The 18784-nt window shown below is 44.7% G+C and overlaps 3 protein-coding genes across 4 annotated transcripts; all 3 read right to left on the bottom strand.

Annotated features, from left to right (window-relative positions):
• Positions 1-279: 279 nt before the first annotated feature.
• tsc22d4 (TSC22 domain family member 4) lies at positions 280-7199 on the bottom strand. Its single transcript, XM_076035182.1, has 5 exons — positions 6676-7199; positions 4326-4950; positions 2921-3042; positions 1572-1620; positions 280-1411 (listed from the first exon to the last, which is right to left on the bottom strand). Exons 2-5 carry the CDS (start codon positions 4947-4949, stop codon positions 1214-1216), a joined length of 993 nt encoding a protein of 330 aa, XP_075891297.1. The 5' UTR covers position 4950; positions 6676-7199; the 3' UTR covers positions 280-1213.
• Positions 7200-7592: 393 nt separating this feature from the next.
• mogat3a (monoacylglycerol O-acyltransferase 3a) lies at positions 7593-11540 on the bottom strand. Its single transcript, XM_076035184.1, has 9 exons — positions 11212-11540; positions 10647-10825; positions 10497-10557; positions 9905-10048; positions 9698-9828; positions 8757-8800; positions 8577-8667; positions 8387-8495; positions 7593-8290 (listed from the first exon to the last, which is right to left on the bottom strand). Exons 1-9 carry the CDS (start codon positions 11303-11305, stop codon positions 8136-8138), a joined length of 1008 nt encoding a protein of 335 aa, XP_075891299.1. The 5' UTR covers positions 11306-11540; the 3' UTR covers positions 7593-8135.
• Positions 11541-13059: 1519 nt separating this feature from the next.
• On the bottom strand, positions 13060-18279 carry LOC142894065 (uncharacterized). 2 transcript variants are annotated; one of them, XM_076035189.1, is made up of 7 exons: positions 17793-18279; positions 17552-17627; positions 17376-17456; positions 17180-17260; positions 17045-17081; positions 16676-16764; positions 13060-16560 (listed from the first exon to the last, which is right to left on the bottom strand). In XM_076035189.1, exons 1-7 carry the CDS (start codon positions 17805-17807, stop codon positions 16520-16522), a joined length of 420 nt encoding a protein of 139 aa, XP_075891304.1. In that variant the 5' UTR covers positions 17808-18279; the 3' UTR covers positions 13060-16519. The 2 variants fall into 2 exon arrangements, with proteins under 2 accessions (XP_075891304.1, XP_075891305.1); XM_076035190.1 differs by lacking the exon at positions 17793-18279 and having other exon boundaries at positions 13060-16583; positions 17552-17722.
• Between the last annotated feature and the right edge of the window lie 505 nt (positions 18280-18784).

Genomic DNA, 18784 nt, shown 5'->3' on the forward strand with positions numbered 1-18784 from the left:
TTTCATTTTCACACTGTGGCAATAGGAGGTCCTTCACGGTGATGAATTCAAAAACGTAAATTTTTCATAGATATAATACATCTCAATTACTTTCTCTGATTGAAAGTTAGGAATAGATCTATCATCCATCCTTTGGTACCTTTATTGATCATCAGCAAGATAAGCAGTTTCCACGACAACAGGTTCAAGTATTTCTCAAAAACCTTCTGTCATAACTCCAAAAATGCTGATGTTGAACCTCCATATCAATCTGAGTCACAAGTAATCACGAAAGGGAAACACATTCAAATATTTTATTGGTAAATGGACATTTGAAAATGTTGTAACAGTTTCAGTGACACACTGTCCACTGAACAATGACCTTCAGGATGACGTCACAGCTGCTGAAGGCTAGCTCTGGAATCTAAAAAAAAATTGTAAATCATTTGCTTGGAAGTTTGTGGTTGCTATAAATGCATCAAACCACTAGATGGCAGTGGTAGTCTGTCTTTGAGGTTTTCATGCTTACTTTTTTTTTTCTCAGGAAAAGGCTAAAAACTTCACAAGGCATCTTCTGACCATCTGTGTTTAGCGTATTTCCTCCCATGAGGAAACAGGGCCACAATCCACAGCTATTGTGGTGTAGATAAAAGCATTTAGTGGCATTCTTTGCTCTTATTTTAGTGAGTTAATGTTGACTAATTCTAATCAAAATGATCTAACGATACAATTTTATGACCTAAGTGTTGCTTCCTGTTTCTGTCACAACTAGAAGGGAAGCTGATTGGTTCTTCACATTCACAGTGAATGGTGGCCCTGCTGTTCAATGTGTAAAAGGGAAATAACAGCGAAACATTCTTCCGGTAATTATGCAAGAGCCCTGTGGGTAAGCAGCTTGTAGGTACACACAAGTATTTCTAATCCGAGTGGCGCAAAATTACCCAGATCTCCTTTTTTGGACTGTTGCCACAGTGAATTGTGATATCAGGCTCTGTTAATGTTGAATGAGCACAATATTAACTGAATTAAACCTACTTAAAGATTATTAAGTAAACCATATCAACAGCTCTGGAGTGAGAAACTCAAAAAGTTCTCCTTTTTTTGGTAATGAACCCAAGGTTTGGCAGCCACACCCTGGAGGTTTCTCATCAGTTAATCGTCCCCTGTTAGCTGTGAAGTTACGTATTAAACGTGATTAGAAGTTACTCATCATGATTATTTTATTATTTCGGAGTCACTCTTCGTGGTGTTTTGTGTGTGCCATGTGAAACGCGTCATGTTGTGTATGGGGTGCGTTCGCATGGGAGAGCGTTCTCAGGATGGTGTTCTCTCTCTCCAAATGCTGGTTTTTCTCCTGAAGCTCTCGGATTTGTTCCCTCAGAAGCTCCACCTCTTCTCTGACCGCCAGCATTAAGTGACTCTTTACCAAGTCCTACATGCAGACACACACACACACACACACACACACACACACACACACACACACACACACACACACACACACACACACACACACACACACAGTTTGATGAGCAACTCAAAGTGACTGTCTGATTCCAGACAACAGAAGGTGCCAAAGAGCTCAGACTCACCATCGCTTGCTCTATTTTGTTGTCGATGGCCATCAAATTAGTAGTTGAACTACAAGGAAAGCAGACAGGTCAGACAGACAGTTATGAGACAAACTGGTAAACCCACACAGGTGCAGCTGACAAATTTTTTTTTTCAGAACTGAAAAAATACTGATATTCTTGATTAATGAGAGAATGACTGACGACTCCCATTGCAAGTACTTCTACACGACTAGCACGGTTTACCTGCGGAAGAAGAGAAGCAAAGACATCAAGTTTGCCTGACAGCCCAACCCAGTGGGCGGCGCTCTAACAGGGACGGACCAATGTGGACTCCTGGTGGAGACCCAGGAGTTGTGGGAAAGTGCAGGTTGATTTATCGTCGAGGACGAGGCCCACGAGGGCGGAGTCGCTGACCGCTGACTCATTCGCGGTCGATGCTCAGAATCTTTAGGCCCCGCCCCTGGCCAGGATTCCCTGATGCCCGACACGTGACCTTTAAATTTCCCATGGTCTCGCAACACAACACTTGCCTCTGGCAGTTTAGCAACCAGGTGCAAAGCCTTGAGTGGGAGGGGCGGGGTGGCGGGTGCTCGCCGCTGAGCGCGAGGACAGGCAGCAGGCTGGAGAGGTCGAGGGCTCGTCTGACGTTGGTCCACTGCTTTTTTCTTGCCAAACATTGCGGTTCAACATCAACCCTTGGTGTCGAAATAAGTGAATTCAATATAATGGGAATTTACAAAAAAAAAAAAAACGACTCAAAGCTTATTAATCCATCGCCTTCCATGTCCTTTTTGTCCTCACTACCTGGCCACTGGACCCTGAACCCTCGTTCAGTCTAGACTCCTCAGTGTCGCTTGTTCAGATCCACAGTTCACTGCATCCTCCGTTAAGGTCCAGGCTCCTTGCTGCTCCCCAGTAAGGTCCAGACTCCTTGGTGTTCTTCCTCAAGGTCCAGACCTCTCACTGTCCCTCAGAGTCTTGGCAGCGCAGTGTTTGCCCCTGGAGATTGTCCCTCTCTGTCTGACTTGTGAAGGAGTCGGAGGCACAGAGTTTTTCTCTGTGATTGGCTCCGCTGTCATTCCAGTTCCATCCCACTCATGTCTAGGCCAATGCGGTGGCTGCGGTGAAATTCTCCCCCCGCCCACTCAGAAGAAGACAGAAAAGAAAGCTTCATTCATTCTTCGACAGACTCAAACATCTGTTGAGTTCTTTGCTTCACTCGTGTCAGAAATCAACATCACCCTCATCACGCCCCTAATGTCTCTCCTTCCTGTTTGTCAAAAGTAAAATAGTGCATGTGCTTACAAGTTATCAAAGACCAATCAGCAGAGAGGATGTCAATAAACAAATGGGCAAATTAAGACTACCTGGAGTTCGCCTGCAGGTGGAAGATAGTATTGTCCAGACTGAACGCTGCTGGTGATTGCATGGGATGATGCCATCCAGCAGGGGGTGAGCTCGGCTGAGAGTGAGACAACCTGAGGACAGACTGGGAGAGAGAGAGATGGACAGCATCATCAGAGCCATTTATGGTTTATAGTTTGTTGTTAAATATCAATAATTAATTTTGATGAACATAACCGTTAAATATATTAGATTATGACCAAAGACCAATTTCCACGTCCAGTTGTTCCAAAACTTAAAGCACAGCTATAACTTCACACACAACAATATAATGTAAAGACACACAACACTATTGAATATCAGAAGAAAAATCTGCCAAACAAAACAGTTTTGATGACTTTAAATCAGGTGTCCGTCAAGGTTAACGTACAGAGGGCCAATTAAAGTCCATGATGTGCAAACGCAATGGGGCAATGGATGAAGTGTATGGAGAGTATATACTGTATAATCAATTTATCCTAATTATGTTTTGTGTTGGATTACACAAAGCCATTTAGAAATAGGCATAAAGTACCATGTGCAAGCCAAGGGGCACTTTACTTTTTTTTTTTTTTTTTATGCGACCACAGATGATTGCATGTTTGACCTATAAATGGCCATGATGACTGCACAAAAAAACAAAAAAGCACTCATGTCTATAAATTGCATGTTAAATTGCATGGTGCTTCTCCCCAGGTGCATCCCTTTGTCACAGGAGCCATCAAACTGTTCAACTCTGCACTCGGTGGGGGTGGGGGTGGTGGGGGGTCGCGGGAGGACAGTGGAGGGGGAACTTGCAGCACTGTAGCACTTCCTGACTGACACCTTTACCGATACTGGATGTGAAATTGTCTGCCTGGTGAGTGTGTTACTACCTTTTATTATATTTTAACATTTTTTTCATTTTTCATTTTTTTATTTTTATTTTTAATATTCTATTTTTGCACTATTTTATACTTGACTGTACTTTATACTTAAAACCTTTTCTGTGGTTTTGTGTTGTGTCTGAAGCCAATTTCCCCTGAGTGATCGCTGCCAAGGGATCAATAAAGTTTGAATTGAATTGAATTGAAAATAAATTAATATGATGGTCACATATCTGGTTCCAATGAAATTTGAATTATTGCTGAGAGAAGGAGGCTGTATTATAATTCACAGCCTCATTTTGAACCAAAGTTATCTACCAAAGGGGTATCGTGCAGTCGCCTGCTAGGGGCTCTAGTGTTGCACAGGTGTTAACTTGTCTGTTAAATACATCAATGTGTTGGAGGTGGTGTACCTTCATGGGGGATTGTACGCATTGTGCAGGCATTTTTTAATGTTTCTGAAGTTGTAAAAGATATTGCCAGCATTACTTAAAGTGGCTGTAGCGCAAGCCCGTGTTCGTACCCGCCCAGAAGCATCAACATCCAATCGCAGAGGAGGGGGGAGAATCCGGGGGCGGGGCGGTGGCAGTAGTGGGGGGGTGCCTGTTTCCTCCCTGCTGTGCAGTAAGTGCAGACCGATGGGCTCCTGGTGCGTCGGCGAGGGCGGCCCGCTGTGCAAAGTGAGACCTGGCCCATCTCGCCCTCGGGCTGGATTGGTGTGCCGGTGGGTGGGGTCTCTACCGCTCTCCGGCTCGCGCCCAATCATCTGCAGGGAATCAAGCGAGTGGGCGTGCCTCATTGTATCCATCAACCGCTTGAACCGCGTCCCTTCCTTGAGTTCCAGGAAGTCCGTACATGTCCAACGTCCACGGCTGTACGGCTCGCCGCGCCTGTTGCCTCCGGCCCCGCCCACTGCCAGCCTCACCACCCGGAATCTAGAACAACCTGCTCCATGCCCCGAAGTATCGTGAGAGATAAACTTCCTCTTTGAAGTGGGCGTGGTTGGCTGGGAGGAGCTTCCAGACGAGACTGCTGCCTGGACGATACTCAGGAGTGCGCTGGGAGGGACTTGTTTGCCCAGGGTGTGGTTGATGTCTGAGGTCACGCTGGTGATCTGGAAGCCACTCCTCTTTTTACTTCCGCTCATCCTGAAACATAGAGATAAGTGTGACGAGTGTCAATGAGCTTACAGATTGTAAAAACGATACGATTACGAGGTCAGGGAGAAATAAACTGGCAGTTTGGTCAGCACCTCTTCGAGCAGTGACGTCATATCAGCATCATATCAGTAATGCCATTATACCACATCAGAACACACCCTTTGCTCTAAATGGCTCTGATGCTGATATTTTTCCCTTTCTTTAGTCTATGAATAATTTTATTTCTATATTGTCTTTTTTGCACTGTATTGTTGCTGTAAATTTCCCCAATCTAGGATTAATAAAGCTTCTTCTTCCTCGTCTCCTTCTTCTTCTTCCTCTTCCTCTTCCTCTTATTCTACACAGCTGCAGGTTATCTGTTGTGGCTGGTCCGGTGCTTTTTAACCTTTTTTGAGCCATAGCACTTTTTTTACATGAAAAAAAACCCTAACCCACCAATCCAAAGCATTATAAAATGACACTGTTTAGCTTGATAATGACAATATAGTCTCTTTATTTATGCTCACTCAGTGTGGACCTGGGCCTGTTTAGATGAACTCAAAGCTGATATCCTGGGAGGAACTGAGGAAAGTAGGCTCACATTTCCTTTAAAAGCACAGTCACTCCACAATGGAATATTATTATTATTATTATTATTATTATTATTATTATTATTATTATTATTCAGACCAATTAAGTGAAAGTAGATCATTTTTGACAGCACACCTGATATCTCCCAGCACACTGGTGTGTCGTGGCACAGTGGTTGAAAAACACTGGGCTAGTACACTGAGGATAGTTCTGCCTGTGGCCGTGTCCATCAGATGATTTCTTTTAGAAGCGCTCAGAAGAATCTTCAGGAGAGAGGCGCCTGTCTCACAGTTTTCACGCCCTCGCTCTCTCTCTCTCTACTGATCCAGCTGCACAGTGCAGACACAACAGAGGTGGTAACAGGTGTTCACCTCGCCTGGCTTTGATTCAACTGTTGCGTTAAGTTTCTGACCAGGTCTACCGAACTTGAAGAAGTTAAATTTATAGTGAGTAAGTAATGAAATAGCTGTATTGCATCCATTTCCAGTGTTTCAAAAGTCATTTCAGTAACAAGCTAAATACCGCGGGGCTTCAAAGACAGACATTTTGTTGAAACTTTGCTTTTGTTCATTTTCAATAGTCATTAAAGCACACGTTTTCTACATATCCCATGATATAGTGTTCTCTCTTCTGAGGTGTGTCACCAAAACACTCCATTCATCTGCTGCTGCTCCTCTGTCAAGTTTAAGAACCCAATGTGGCCCACCAGTTAAAAGGTTTGCCCATCACTGATCCAGGGACTCTTTCTCGTCCCCTCTTCTTCTGTATGCCCCGTCTACTTTCACCTGTTGTCTGACGCCCAATCTGTCCAACATTGGTGTCATTTCAGGTTTAGCAGGAATTTCAAGAACAAAGAATGGCACATTGGCACGCTATCACACCCATCCACTGTGGCCCTGTAGCAGCTGTGGTGTACTGCTGTAGTTTTGTCGTCGGTAGAGGACTTCAGGTTTTCGTGTATTCAGAAAAGTCTTTTAATCTGGTCACCCTGCAGCTCAGAGTGATGACGCAATCACCAGCTCAATTTTTACAGATGTGTGCGTACACGTGTCCCAACAGACACAAACTTGACAACAGGCTGCATCGCGTCATCGTTGTCAACAAAACACAAGGCTGGCGCTGAGGCGCGCTCACACCACGTACCTTCATTTCTTGGTGAGCGCGCCTACTCCCGTCGACTGGTGACGTCAGCACGGGGTGCGACCATACAAACGTTCCATTGTGTGCGGAGGGGAGGGGGGGAGCGCGCGGAGCCTGCGCGCTACAACGGCGCGGGGGCGCGCATCAAAAGTTCCGCCGGGGACTTCTCCAACTTCTTCCTCCGCGACTTTTAACCGACTTGAGCGCTGACGTTTCCGGTTCCTCCGTCTCTGAAGCAAGACCAACTCCTCGGCGCCGCTTCCTGCCGGAGAGGCTCTACACCACGGCGGCCCGAATCATTATAATCAGCTGCACCCAGTCAGCTGACTCTCTGCGCTCCGCGGACGGAGACCACGGGCAGGCGCGGGAACGAGCCGACAGCGACGGCAGCGCGTAGCCGTGTGGCAATGGGAGGAGACTGTCGATTGAATCAAGTTCGTCAGAGGGAGGATAAAAGTAGAATCGGCTGTCGAGGACGGGAGAAGGCGGTGCTGACGTCATCACGGACCCTCGTAAAATACAACCCCCCCGCCCGCCCGCCCACACACACACACACACACACACACACACACACACACACACACACACACTACTTACTGGCAGCGTGTCAAAGAGCTGCTGATTGCGAAGCCTTTAACTTTGGTACCACCCAATGGTGTGTTAGGCTCACTACAGTTCACAGGAATAACCCATCCATCTATCCACCTAATTAATCTAATTCACCTCATATGCACATTTTTGGACTGTGGGAGGAAACTGGAGAACCCGGAGAGAACCCACACAGACACAGGGAGAACATGCAAAAATAGGCCCCATGCCCAGAGTCAAACCCGTGACCTTCTTACTGTGAGGCGACAGTGCACCACCATGACAACAGAAAGAACCAAGTTTAGCAAATTAATCAGCCACACTGCAGCGTCTCCTGTCACTCATTTAATGTCACACAGAGGTGGTTGGGGGGTGTCACCATGCCACCACAAGTCTCCTCACCAGCAGCAGCATCCCATAATATTATCCATTTATTTCCACAAGACCGGCCAAATTTTGGCCTTCTTATAAGCATTCTTTGGGCCAATCAGAGGGACCCTTCTAGCACCAGCTGTATTCCTTTGCATTTAGCTTTTGCAAGGGACGTTCATAATCATTTGTAATAGAAAACATTTACACTGGTAGCACACCATTCAACATTTCTACTGCTCTGATATATTTACATCATGTAGTCAGCCAGTGCTCATGTGAGCATTGGCATTTTAGCTGCTTTCATGTCCTGTTATTAACATGACTGGGTGTTCCTTATTCGATACTGACACACATCCTATCAAGAGCAGCGGTTGGCTTTCCTCACCAAAACCAGGTTCACATCACGACAGAAGAAAACCAGGTGATTATTTGCAGGTATAGACAGACAATCATTGGTCAGGCAATCATCCGCAGATTATATGATGATGATGATCATATGGAGGTCAGATGAAGGTGAGGTGCTCTTCTGGTCTCAGGCCATAGTTCTGTTTGTGTTCTTCAAAGAGCTCGGTGAGACTCTGCAGGTAAACTCTGTGTAGGCTGTCAATGTCCCCGCTGCTGGGACCGGGGGTTTGGACGACTGCGATAGGCTTGCCCACTGAAAATGGGGAGTGAGACAAGACAGGTGCTGTTAGCTCAAAGCTAACTGTTGTCCCGAGTTAACAAAGTTAGCTGAGCACTGTGTCCATCATACCGACTGTGTTGATGGGTTTCCTATAGGGAATCAGACCAAAGCTGTACTGGAAAACTCCACGGGCGTGGAACAGAGGCAGTGCTACTCCCATGATGGTCTGCAGCCGGTTCTGTTGGTGAGGAACCACACTGTAATATGGGACAGTGACTTTGCACGCAACACATCTCAAGCGGTTGAGAGGATGTCCCACCTGCAGCCTCCTGAGTGGAGAACCGCTGGGGTTCTGCATTTGATCAAACAGCTCATTTTCTCCGAAGGAAAAGACAGGAACCAGCTGAGCTCTGGAAAAAATATGTGTAGAGAAATACACAGTATCAGTGGGCTGTTGCCGCTCCAAACCTCTGACTGTCCCACCTTAAGCTCTACCCACCCGTGTTTGAGGGCCAGTTTGATGAAACCCTTCCTGTTTAGAATCTGAGGAGAAAATAGGCAGTGTCATGTGACTCCTTGACACACAAGGTACTAAACAGGAGGCAGTTTAGGTCCAGAGGAACACTTGGTTACTAAAGACCTTGCGACAACATGGGCCCACGTGAGAATGCTTATCCTGTTTGGGACCCAGTTTAATTCCACAGAAGCAGTTTTTCATTCTCCAATACATTCTGTTAAGACCATTGAGAAGCACATTGAGTTCACTGAAAAATATGTCCTGAAGTAATGACATGCATGTAAGACTTTTAAAGCCTGTGTTTGCACAATTTTAATCCAGTTAGTACATTTGGTCAAACTTGGCCTGTTTTTTTGCCAAGGAATCCCATACATGGAGATTCTGCCTGTAACTTCACAGTGAGTTACTGAGATCTCTTCACATTATTATAAGACCTCAACTTGTTGGACTGTAGTCGTCACGAGCATTGCCCATTGTGGAGGTGCTCCTACATCTGAGGACCACTGCCTGTGCGGCCCCACGTGTAGAAGCTAATTATTTTTCAGACACAGAAAAAAAAATGGACTCATGGACAATCAGCATTGCCATTTTGCAGGTCTGGCAAAACGGGATCTCTAAAGTTACTGTAGGTGTGAGTGCGAATGGTTGGATTATCCAGAGTGTAAAGCTGGGATAGGCTCAAGCGCATTGGAAGTTTATTCTCTGTGTTTTGCCAGTACGACTGTACAAGTTTTTCCATCTGAAAATGTGCTTGCACCTACTGTCAGTGCGTCAAAGTATTTATTTTTCTCATTGATTGTCACTGTGAATTTTAATGTCAAGGTTCATCAAGTGATTAACGGTACTGTATTGCATATTCTATTAGTGATTCTGTTAGTGATGTTCAGTTTCAAGGTAGGAGAGGCCGTGTGTGTATAAGAGACCTGTAGAGTCAGGGCTCCTGGTCGAGCATCCAGAGCCTCTGGAGCTCCACCCACCGCAACGACGGCCACATTTCCTCCTTCAGGGCGGCTGATGAGGTACGACAGGCTGGACTTGGAACTCGACACCAGACCTGGCACACAGACAGGTGAAGGACAGACAGATAACGGAAGGGGGTGTGGGGCACGGGAAGACCGACGGGTCTGTACCTCCGCACATGATGTAGTCCCTGAAGAACGGCACTCTGAACCAGAAGGGCAGCATGAGCAGGTGGGACTTCAGTCCGGGAAACTGCCGAGAGAAACCGGTCGCCTCCGTACAGAAATTCCCAAATCCACCTGCCACCAGGACACCTGGGAGGCAGGGTGGTGGACACAAAGACAGGTAAAGATACAGACAGGCGTAGAAGCAAAATAAGCAGTCACAGCGGGGTAGTGGTGATGTTCGAGTTTTTTGTTTGCCTGTTGTGTGTGTGTGTGTGTGTGTGTGCCATAACGGTGAAATCCAAAGATGTAGTTTTTCTTTGTTTTAAAAATCAAAATGCTTAAAAAATACTTTTTACTCAAGTACATTTCAGAAAATGTACTTTCACTTTTACTGATGTAAAGGAGTTGAATCAGTACTTTTACCACAGTATTGGTTTTGTTTTTTTTACAAGTATCTGTACTTTTACTCAAGTATAGAAGGTGAATACTTTTGCCACCTGTGATATTTGTTTGTTGTTTGCCTATTGTGTGCGTGTGTGTGTGTGTGTGTGTGTGTGTGTGTGTGTGTGTGTGTGTGTGTGTGTGTGTGTCTTACCATGAGGGTGAAATCCAAAGATGTAGTTTTTCTTTGAATCCAGGTTGACTGTTTTTATGAGCTGGAGACAAAAATCAATGATCAGTTGGCAGACTGACAGCTGATCACCGACCGACCCGACGCTGATGCCAGTGGCATCGACAGCCTCACCGTCAGAGGGAAGTAGTCCCTGAAATAGTCCCAGACTCTCCAGCTCCTCACCCACTGTGACCTCCGACCCCCGCTACAGGGGGTGTCCCAGTCTAACCACAGCCAACCAGCATAGAGTAGGGCCACCGTCCACCAATGGGAGAGCATCAGCAGGACGAACGCAGCCAGTAAGAACTGAGCTGTTGGAGAGACAGACAGGCAGACAGGTGTGTGTTGGTCAAAATAAGCTCACTTGAATATCAATGAATGAATGTTTCTAATCGATAGATAGATTTTTCAATTTCATCCAGTTGTCGGTTTCCTCATACATGCATATTTGCATTTTCAGTTGACAGTGTGAGTTTTAAGTATAGATCAAGGTAAGACAGTTTTAATATCCTACAGATGTGGAGATGGTCAGCCAAGGCCCAATCACAATGTCCACCCTCACAAACTCTGAGACCGTGATTGTGACGGTTTTTTTTAACTCTGTGTGTGTGTGTGTGTGTGTGTGTGTGCGTGTGTGTGTGTGTGTGTGTGTGTGTGTGTGTGTGTGTGTGTGTGTGTGTGTGTGTGTGTGTGCTACCCAAGGCCAGGAAGGAGAAGAGCCACTGCAGCACCGCAGCTGTCTCCAGTCTTCTCCGCAACGGGATGTTCAGCGGGGCGAATTCGATCTTCATGCCGGCGATCAGGCGCCTTGGCTCGGCTCGGAGGTCTGCAACTTGTCGGTGCCTCAGTCAGAGTCTCTGGGTTTGGCTTTGGACTCAGCGTCTGAGCCCGTTGGACTTTAGCCCCCGGACAGAAGTCCGTCTGTCCGTCTGTCTGTGCACCTCCCAGTCTCTCAGCCTGTGTCTGTGCGGCTGTGTGGACAAACTTTGCCGTGTTTGTTTAAAACTGAACTCTTGTCCCCCTCACCACTCCACTAACAAACACGCGGCGCCCCCGCCCTCTCTTGGTGCGCATGCGCCTCGGACCTGCCCTCTCACGGGCGAATCAGAGGCGGTGACGAAATATTGTGGTGGTCGAGCGTGGACCCAAAGCGCGTTCACGGTGAGGAACTGTTGAGAGTTGATGTAATTCAGATGACTAAAATACGAATGAAGATAAAAACGGATGGAACATTACAGAGGTTTCCTGTTAAACCAAGGTGAGATGTAACAAAGCAGAAACACTTTGTTGCTGTACTGAAGTAGATTATTCCAGGTGTCTGAACAATACTTGAGTATTAATTTTTATGACGACTTTTTACTTTTACTCCCTACATTTGTACACAGATATCTGTGCTTTCTTCTCCTTTCATTGGAAAAAAATGTGTACATTTGTGATTGATAATAATAAATAATAATAATAATACTAATAATAATCTTTATTTATGAAGCACTTTTCAAAATAAAATCTCAAAGTGCTGCAGGTAAAAACAAAATGCAGTGCAAATCAACACAATTACAAACAAACAAATGTATTATTACACTGATGGCAAAAAAACATGTTTACTTTTTACTCAAGTACATTTGAGTGATTGTTTTGTTTCTTTTTGTTTTTTACTGAAGCAAAGGAGTTGAATCAGTACTTTTACCACAGCATTGGTTCTTCTACAAGTATGTACTTTTACTTAAGTACAGAATGGGAATACCAGAATCAGAATAGCCTTTATTGTCACTGTAGCAGAAGATACAATGAAATTACGTGGCAACTCCCTTTGTGCAAAACAATATTAAAAAATATAAGACCTAAAGATAAATAAAAATAGAATACAATATAAGACACTATAGCTAGTGCTGTCCAGACAACACAGTACAGGAATATACAAGTATTTACAGGATTGAGAAAGCTAAAGAGCTAGATGTGTGTTATTGCACAGGACAGGGGTGATCAGTGGTGTGAAGTCTTCTTCAAGTTGATGATGTAAATACCATCACTTTTCCTCTTGTACACGTACTGATCCATCTGGAAGTCCAAGTTGGTGCCTCCTAAATGGCTGTCTATGAAGTTAGAGTTTGTTCTTTGCTTATTGGGTTTCTGTTTATATATGGTTGACCTGGTTCCAGTGCAAACAGTGGGTTATTTTCTTTTCTAATTACCTGAAGCTTTGTCTAAACCTTTTTAACCAAAGGGGAATGTGACCATTTGTGCACGCAGTTTTTACAAAAATGCCCCGCTTGAGCCAACAAGACTTTTCCAATCTGAAGATAAAATGCATTCAGCCTTCATTTGACTTATGATCAACTTACGACTGGTTGTTGATTAAGAGTTAGAAGTTAAATTTAGGCCTTTTGTCAAAACATCTGTAAGACAGCAAACAACATACGAATAAATATAACTTCTGTTTGTTTAGCAGCCATTCATATTTTAAATTGTGTGTGTGTGTGTGTGTGTGTGTGTACAGAAAGAAAAAAAAAACAGTAAATAAATACAAAGAGTCCCAAGTCCATAATAAAATGCTTGATAATATTTTATTATCAAAGTATACAGAACACAATTCAAAGATAGAAATCACAATGAACTAGCGCTGGTAGTCTGCATTCCGCACGATTTTTTTTTCTTTTTAAAAAACAGTACGCTGACTCTTTTCTGACTCTTGCAATTTTGGTTGAGAAATCTGGACTTTTGTTACAAACTAGACTAGACTGCTTGTTTTGGGATGGAGCTTGTCCTGCACTGAAAAGATAATGTAGTCTAACCTATTTCCACCTGTCTGAAACACCACACACACAACTTCCATTGTGTGCTCCCTGCTTAAAAGATAACTTCCTCACCTAGCCTGAAAACAGTCTACACACTAGACTATACCTGCACTAGAACCTAACTAGTACTACACTAATAGTACACCTCAACTGAACCTTACCTGCGCCTACACTAACCCTGGTTTAAATATGAATTAAACCCTCAACATTCCCTGCTCTAGACCTCAACTAAACCTGGGGCCCGTTTCACAAAGCAGGTTCAACAAACTGAGTCCAACCCTGAACCCTGAGTCGATCTGTTGAAATAGGAAACTGAGTTTTTGGTTTCAGAACCGCTGATTTGAGTTAATTTGACCGGCTCGGAGTAGTTTCACCTGGAGAGAAGCGCTCACACCACAACAAGACAGCACCAAAGGGTCCCTGATTCGACTTACCGTGGCAACAGGGAAGAGGAGGGCTGCGATTTGTGCACCACTCGAATTGGCCATTATCTCATACAATCTCATACGGCAAAGTTGAACATGTTTTTTTTAGAAAGAAATGCAAAACTGCTGCAGCTGCAAAAAAGGGAGAACCTTGCTCCTCAGGTCAGAACATCGGTGTCCTGAACTAAGTACTGTAAGTAAGTTTGCAATATCCTTTACACTGACAATTATGTTACAGGGGAAAACTGCTTGAATGGTCGCCTATTCTTTTATTTAATTTAGGGGCAGTTGACATCATTTTAAGATTAAATATGAGCCTGTTCAAACAGGTTAGACCGGTATAATCGACGTAACGGCATCATCTCACTGGGAAACCTTATTTTGATTATGGCTGTCTGACTTTGCAGTTTTTTTAATCCCCAATATAATGTTTTTTTCATACACATAAATGTCCTTTTGTCTACAAATGCTAGAACATCTTAGAACTATCGCCCAACAAATATCCAATTCTCCGCACAGTAATGCTGCACCTCCATCGATGGGATCCAAAAAACCCAGGCACTCAAGGCGGTTGAAAAATATATAAATAGCCTTCTTCAAGGCAGATAGCATTGTCTCTGTTATCTGCCTTGAAGAAGGCCTACAGGGCCAAAACATGTTGGCATTTTTAACTATGAAGCCATGATCTAATAAAGGCTTTTTTTTATTTTTCAACCTCCTCGAGTGCCACAGTTTATCTTTGATCCCCACGCCAAAGAGCACCAGCACTACACTTTTTGTCTTCCACACACACAGCAGCAGCACTCCATGTACTTAAACAGTTTGACTTAAAAAATGAAGAATGTTCGCAAAAATGTCACCACCTGCAGTAACTAATTGACATCCAATTCAGGCCTACGGACTTTTAAAAAAAAGTATTAATAAAAAAATTTAAAAAACAGACGGCAGAACTGTTGCCCAACCCCCCCCTGCTTGACTGACTAAATGAAGAAATCAAATGCCGTGCATAACCGAAAGAGGGCGGCGACAGAGAGAAACTCACGGTTTATTGCGAAAAACCTGGTCACGACCAGCTTAGTTTCATGGACTCTGTTACTATGGTAACTGACTAAGAGCTGACGTTAGCTCCCTCTGTGAAACAGGCTAGGGTTACCCCTCTCTCCCTGCTTTGACTTACCACTCAAGAGTTTCCCTCATTCCAGGCTCAACAGACTCAAGACCTGATTTACTAAGAGCGGAAATAGGTGGCACTACACTGCTAGCGCACGCTTATAAAGTGTTGGTTGATTGTTAGTTTGCGGGTTGAGGGTGATCTGCTCAGATTGCACGCGTAATGGCCTGGATGCACAAGAACAGGCGAGACCGCCCGATGTAAAGGTCAAGTGTGTAAAATTTTTAAGGAAGCCCGGTGTTCAAGGAAGCCGGCCTGACAGCGTGTTTTGTATATAGGGCACTGTCAGGCAGGCTTCCTTAAGAAATAGTGACGCAAGATGGCAGCTGACTAGGAGCAAGACTCATTATATATTTATGTATATATGTATACGTAGAACTGTTGTAAGGTTAGGAAAACCAAATTACTTTTATTGTACTCTGAGTATACACTTTCATTATTGCATTTATGGGGTAGTATGTTAAGCTTTTACCAATATAAAAATCATAAATCAAGCCAAATTTTACACACTGGACTTTTAAATGATGAAGTTTCAGCCGCTTCGCTTTCGACCACGGAGAATATCTGAGACTGCAGAGTGACTGCAAGCGACACGATTGCAGCCACGCAACTGTAACCACGACAGTACAATGTAACAGGAAATAAGAACTGTTGCCCTTGATGCACTACTGACCTGATGGAATGCTTGTCAGTGCTGCCTCTGGACTGACTGTTGACATCAGTGGCAGGAGGGATTTAAATCATTAATTAAGTGGGGAAAAAGCCAATAAAAAAATGTATCATTGTGCCAAATGTGTTTACATACAAACTACTATTTTTTATTTTTTTTTTTACTACAAGTTTTTTTTTATTTGTTTTGAGTGATCTATAACAAAAGGGAATAATTAATGATTTCACTATCCAACTGTCAAAAAGCTCATGTCAAGTGGCTCTGAATCAGATCGCTCGTGCCTGCAACCCAGTCGGCATGGGTTGCGCCTGCCTTTCAAACGTGCTACATAAAAACACGAAACTTGCGGCCGCAGTCGGTTTCAGTTTTGGTAAATCACGGTGCACCCGCGGAACAATTCATTCGCATCCTCTCTGCCCAATATTTGGCACGTTCTGTCAGAAACTCCCGCATCTACAAAAGTGCTAAAGGGACTCGATTTGCATTATTTCCCGAGGGATGGTCGCAACCTGCGCTGCGTCTCCTTAGCAGATCCGCTACGTCCTGAGTTAGCGCTTCTGATGCTTTTTGCCGTTTTCCTGCCCACAAACCTTTAGTAAATCAGGCCCTGAGAGTTTTCACTAAACCTGCTTAAAGAAACGGACCTCTGGTCGACACCCGACCAGACTTTCACTCAGCCTAATCTCAAGTGAACTACACCATAACCACACAACACCTGGCTGTCAAGTAAATTGAACCTTGAAAGAAAGTGCACGGTGAAGCTGACTTACCTAACTGACCCTTGCCTACTCTATTGGGTGGACACCTGGGCTGAACAGTTTTGAACCTGCAATGGGCGCTGCAACAGTCTGACCTTCCCCAGGCTCATGACCAAGGAAGGAACCAATGCTGTTGGTCTCTGTGGTCCAATTCAGGTTCTGACTGAGCTGCAGTTCTTCAGAGAGTCAACGTAGATGAGAAACATCAGCAGACTTCAAGAGACAACCTGCAGTCACAGATGAGACAGTCCTGAGGGGGAAAACCAAGTGGGCATGAGTTCTCAGTGAGGCAGAGTCAGTGGCTGGATGGGAGTGGTTAAAGACGTTGAAGGAGCCCAATACCTCCTGCACTGAAGTTCTTCTGCCATCTTCGGCGATACAACAGGACAAGGCACAGAGTCAGCAGCATCAAAGCAACCAGCAACGGGACTCTGCAGACACAAACACCGTGGTCAGAGTCTACCCCACAGGACACCACGCCCCCATCACAAAGGTTTGACAGTAAAGGACTATGTCCCTCATAACTGATTGGCTCATTACCAGTCTACCATGAACACACGCATGCAATCAATGAAGCCTTGTGTTTTTCCATGCATTTCCTCTTATGGCAAAGTATTAGTTCATGCACTGCCTATCAAATTTAATGAAATCATCCACACTTCACAGATTGACACCAACTACAAATTGAAAGGGCAGAAAGGGAATTCTTACATTCCATAGATAACCATCCACACTCCAGGTACATCGACTGTGACAGGACAGAAGAAGAAAGAAGGGAAAGGAAGGTGAAGTTGGAGCTGTCAGAGTTGTGAAAACTCAAGACAAGTTGCTGGCAGGCGTGCTTACCTTCGACGGGAGCCACGGTCAAGTTTCCACACACCGAATTAGATGTTCCAAAGCATTTGTCCACAGTCTGCTGATTAGTCGCTGCGGGGAAATAAGTTCATTCAGTTTTCAACAGATGACAAAAAGAAGAAACAAGAGTGCAGCGACCTCAGTGGCAGCCAAACAATTCAGAGGAGCAGGTGAGACCAAGCTTTACCTGAGCAGTTGGTGCACTCTATGCAGCGGCCTCCCACGGCCCACCCATTCTTGGTGGTGCATATCTCCACCATGAAGAATCCTGAAGGTCAGAGAACAGGGAGTCAGGAACAGGATCTTCGGGGCCAACTGGTGATTTTCTGGCAGTGCTGTCTTGGACTGGGATTGGTCTCATACCTTCTGGACAGGTGACGCACTTCGTAGCGGTGACGAGATTAAAGGTCAACGTCAGCAGCAGACATGCAGCGCTTCCCTGAAAACAGAACATGAGTGGTTAAAGGTCTTCCTCGCTCTCTCACACACGAACCCGCAGAAAGAGCAAGAGAGGGAGAGATAGAATATGAGGCAGAAACATCTGAAGGAAGAAGAGGAAGAAACAGAAGACGAGTTCTGGTTAAATGTCTGTAACACAGCTCACCTGGAGTCGGTTCATGATGTCTCTAACACAATGTGAATGCAAGAGAAACGCACCTCCACTTTAAAGCCGAGCTTCTTCCGGCCCCGCCTCCAGCTGGCGTCACGAGAGGAGGCGCATGCTCTGTTTTGGACTGGTTACTACGGCGAAGTGAAAACATCGAGACTCTCTGGACAGAACGAATGTCGTCATTCGGATGTTGACCGTGTGGGGTTGTTCGCTAAAATCGAAACGAGTTGGATTGGTAGTTTGGAAAGTGTGCATACAAGCATAAACGCCGTATCCCACTACTGGCAAGTGGAAGTATTTTTGTTTGTACTTCTCATGTGTCTTGTCCTGCTATTTTCGCCGATATCAACGCAGGTATGGCGTGTTTGTTTATATACTGTGGGTATGTGCATCTCCTGCATTCACCCGAACACCGGTGTTGTGGCCCTACTGGTTTCCGATGTATCTGGTTTCTTTGCCGAGCAGCTGCAGATGTGCTGCGCCGCCGTCAACGGATTCGACACAGATTCACATCACATTCACAACATGCACCATGTATATTACCGGCAATTTTAAAGGTATATGCTAAATCTACCACAGCTAATATGCCTCTGTTAGTGAGCGCTACGAAGTAGTGACATTAAAAAATAAAAAATAAAGAAAAATTGGAAATAAAGAAAATATGCAATAAACAAATTTGCATTGAGTTGGGACCTCATGCACAAAGACGAACGTGGATTTCATCCTAAAACCTGACGTACGTTCAAATCCAAAAAACTACGTTCGACCAAAAAAATCCGGATGTTCACAACGTTACGAACCCACGCACGTTTCCTTTGAAACACCCCAATAATCGTGGAAGTGATCGCACATGAGCGCGAGCCTCGCTCCTCCTTCGGAACGCCTCCATATACAAATGCATATCGATCGAAATTAACTTTGCAGATTGGCATTTCATTCGTTCTGCAATCGATCTCGGCATGAAAAAGAAAAACTTTATATGTAAA

Source organism: Nelusetta ayraudi, unplaced genomic scaffold, assembly GCF_046127955.1.
Source record: "Nelusetta ayraudi isolate G7.1 ecotype Tasmania unplaced genomic scaffold, CSIRO-AGI_Nayr_v1 ptg000042l, whole genome shotgun sequence".
In the NCBI taxonomy this organism is placed as follows: Eukaryota; Metazoa; Chordata; class Actinopteri; order Tetraodontiformes; family Monacanthidae; genus Nelusetta; species Nelusetta ayraudi.

What these genes read in the sequence shown, in the direction of transcription:
- tsc22d4 (XM_076035182.1), bottom strand. Translation starts at nt 4,949, where the DNA reads ATGAGCGGAAGTAAAAAGAGGAGTGGCTTCCAGATCACCAGCGTGACC. An exon ending in ATGTTGATGCTTCTGGGCGG is followed by an intron (nt 3,043 to 4,325) that starts GTACGAACACGG and finishes TCTCTCTCCCAG; the next exon opens with TCTGTCCTCAGGTTGTCTCA. An exon ending in ACAAAATAGAGCAAGCGATG is followed by an intron (nt 1,412 to 1,571) that starts GTGAGTCTGAGC and finishes GTCTGCATGTAG; the next exon opens with GACTTGGTAAAGAGTCACTT.
- mogat3a (XM_076035184.1), bottom strand. Translation starts at nt 11,305, where the DNA reads ATGAAGATCGAATTCGCCCCGCTGAACATCCCGTTGCGGAGAAGACTG. An exon ending in CTTTGGATTTCACCCTCATG is followed by an intron (nt 10,049 to 10,496) that starts GTAAGACACACA and finishes CCTGCCTCCCAG; the next exon opens with GTGTCCTGGTGGCAGGTGGA. An exon ending in CAGGAGCCCTGACTCTACAG is followed by an intron (nt 8,801 to 9,697) that starts GTCTCTTATACA and finishes TTTTCTCCTCAG; the next exon opens with ATTCTAAACAGGAAGGGTTT.
- LOC142894065 (XM_076035189.1), bottom strand. An exon ending in GACCGTGGCTCCCGTCGAAG is followed by an intron (nt 17,082 to 17,179) that starts GTAAGCACGCCT and finishes GTCCTGTCACAG; the next exon opens with TCGATGTACCTGGAGTGTGG. An exon ending in TGGATGGTTATCTATGGAAT is followed by an intron (nt 16,765 to 17,044) that starts GTAAGAATTCCC and finishes TTGTGTCTGCAG; the next exon opens with AGTCCCGTTGCTGGTTGCTT.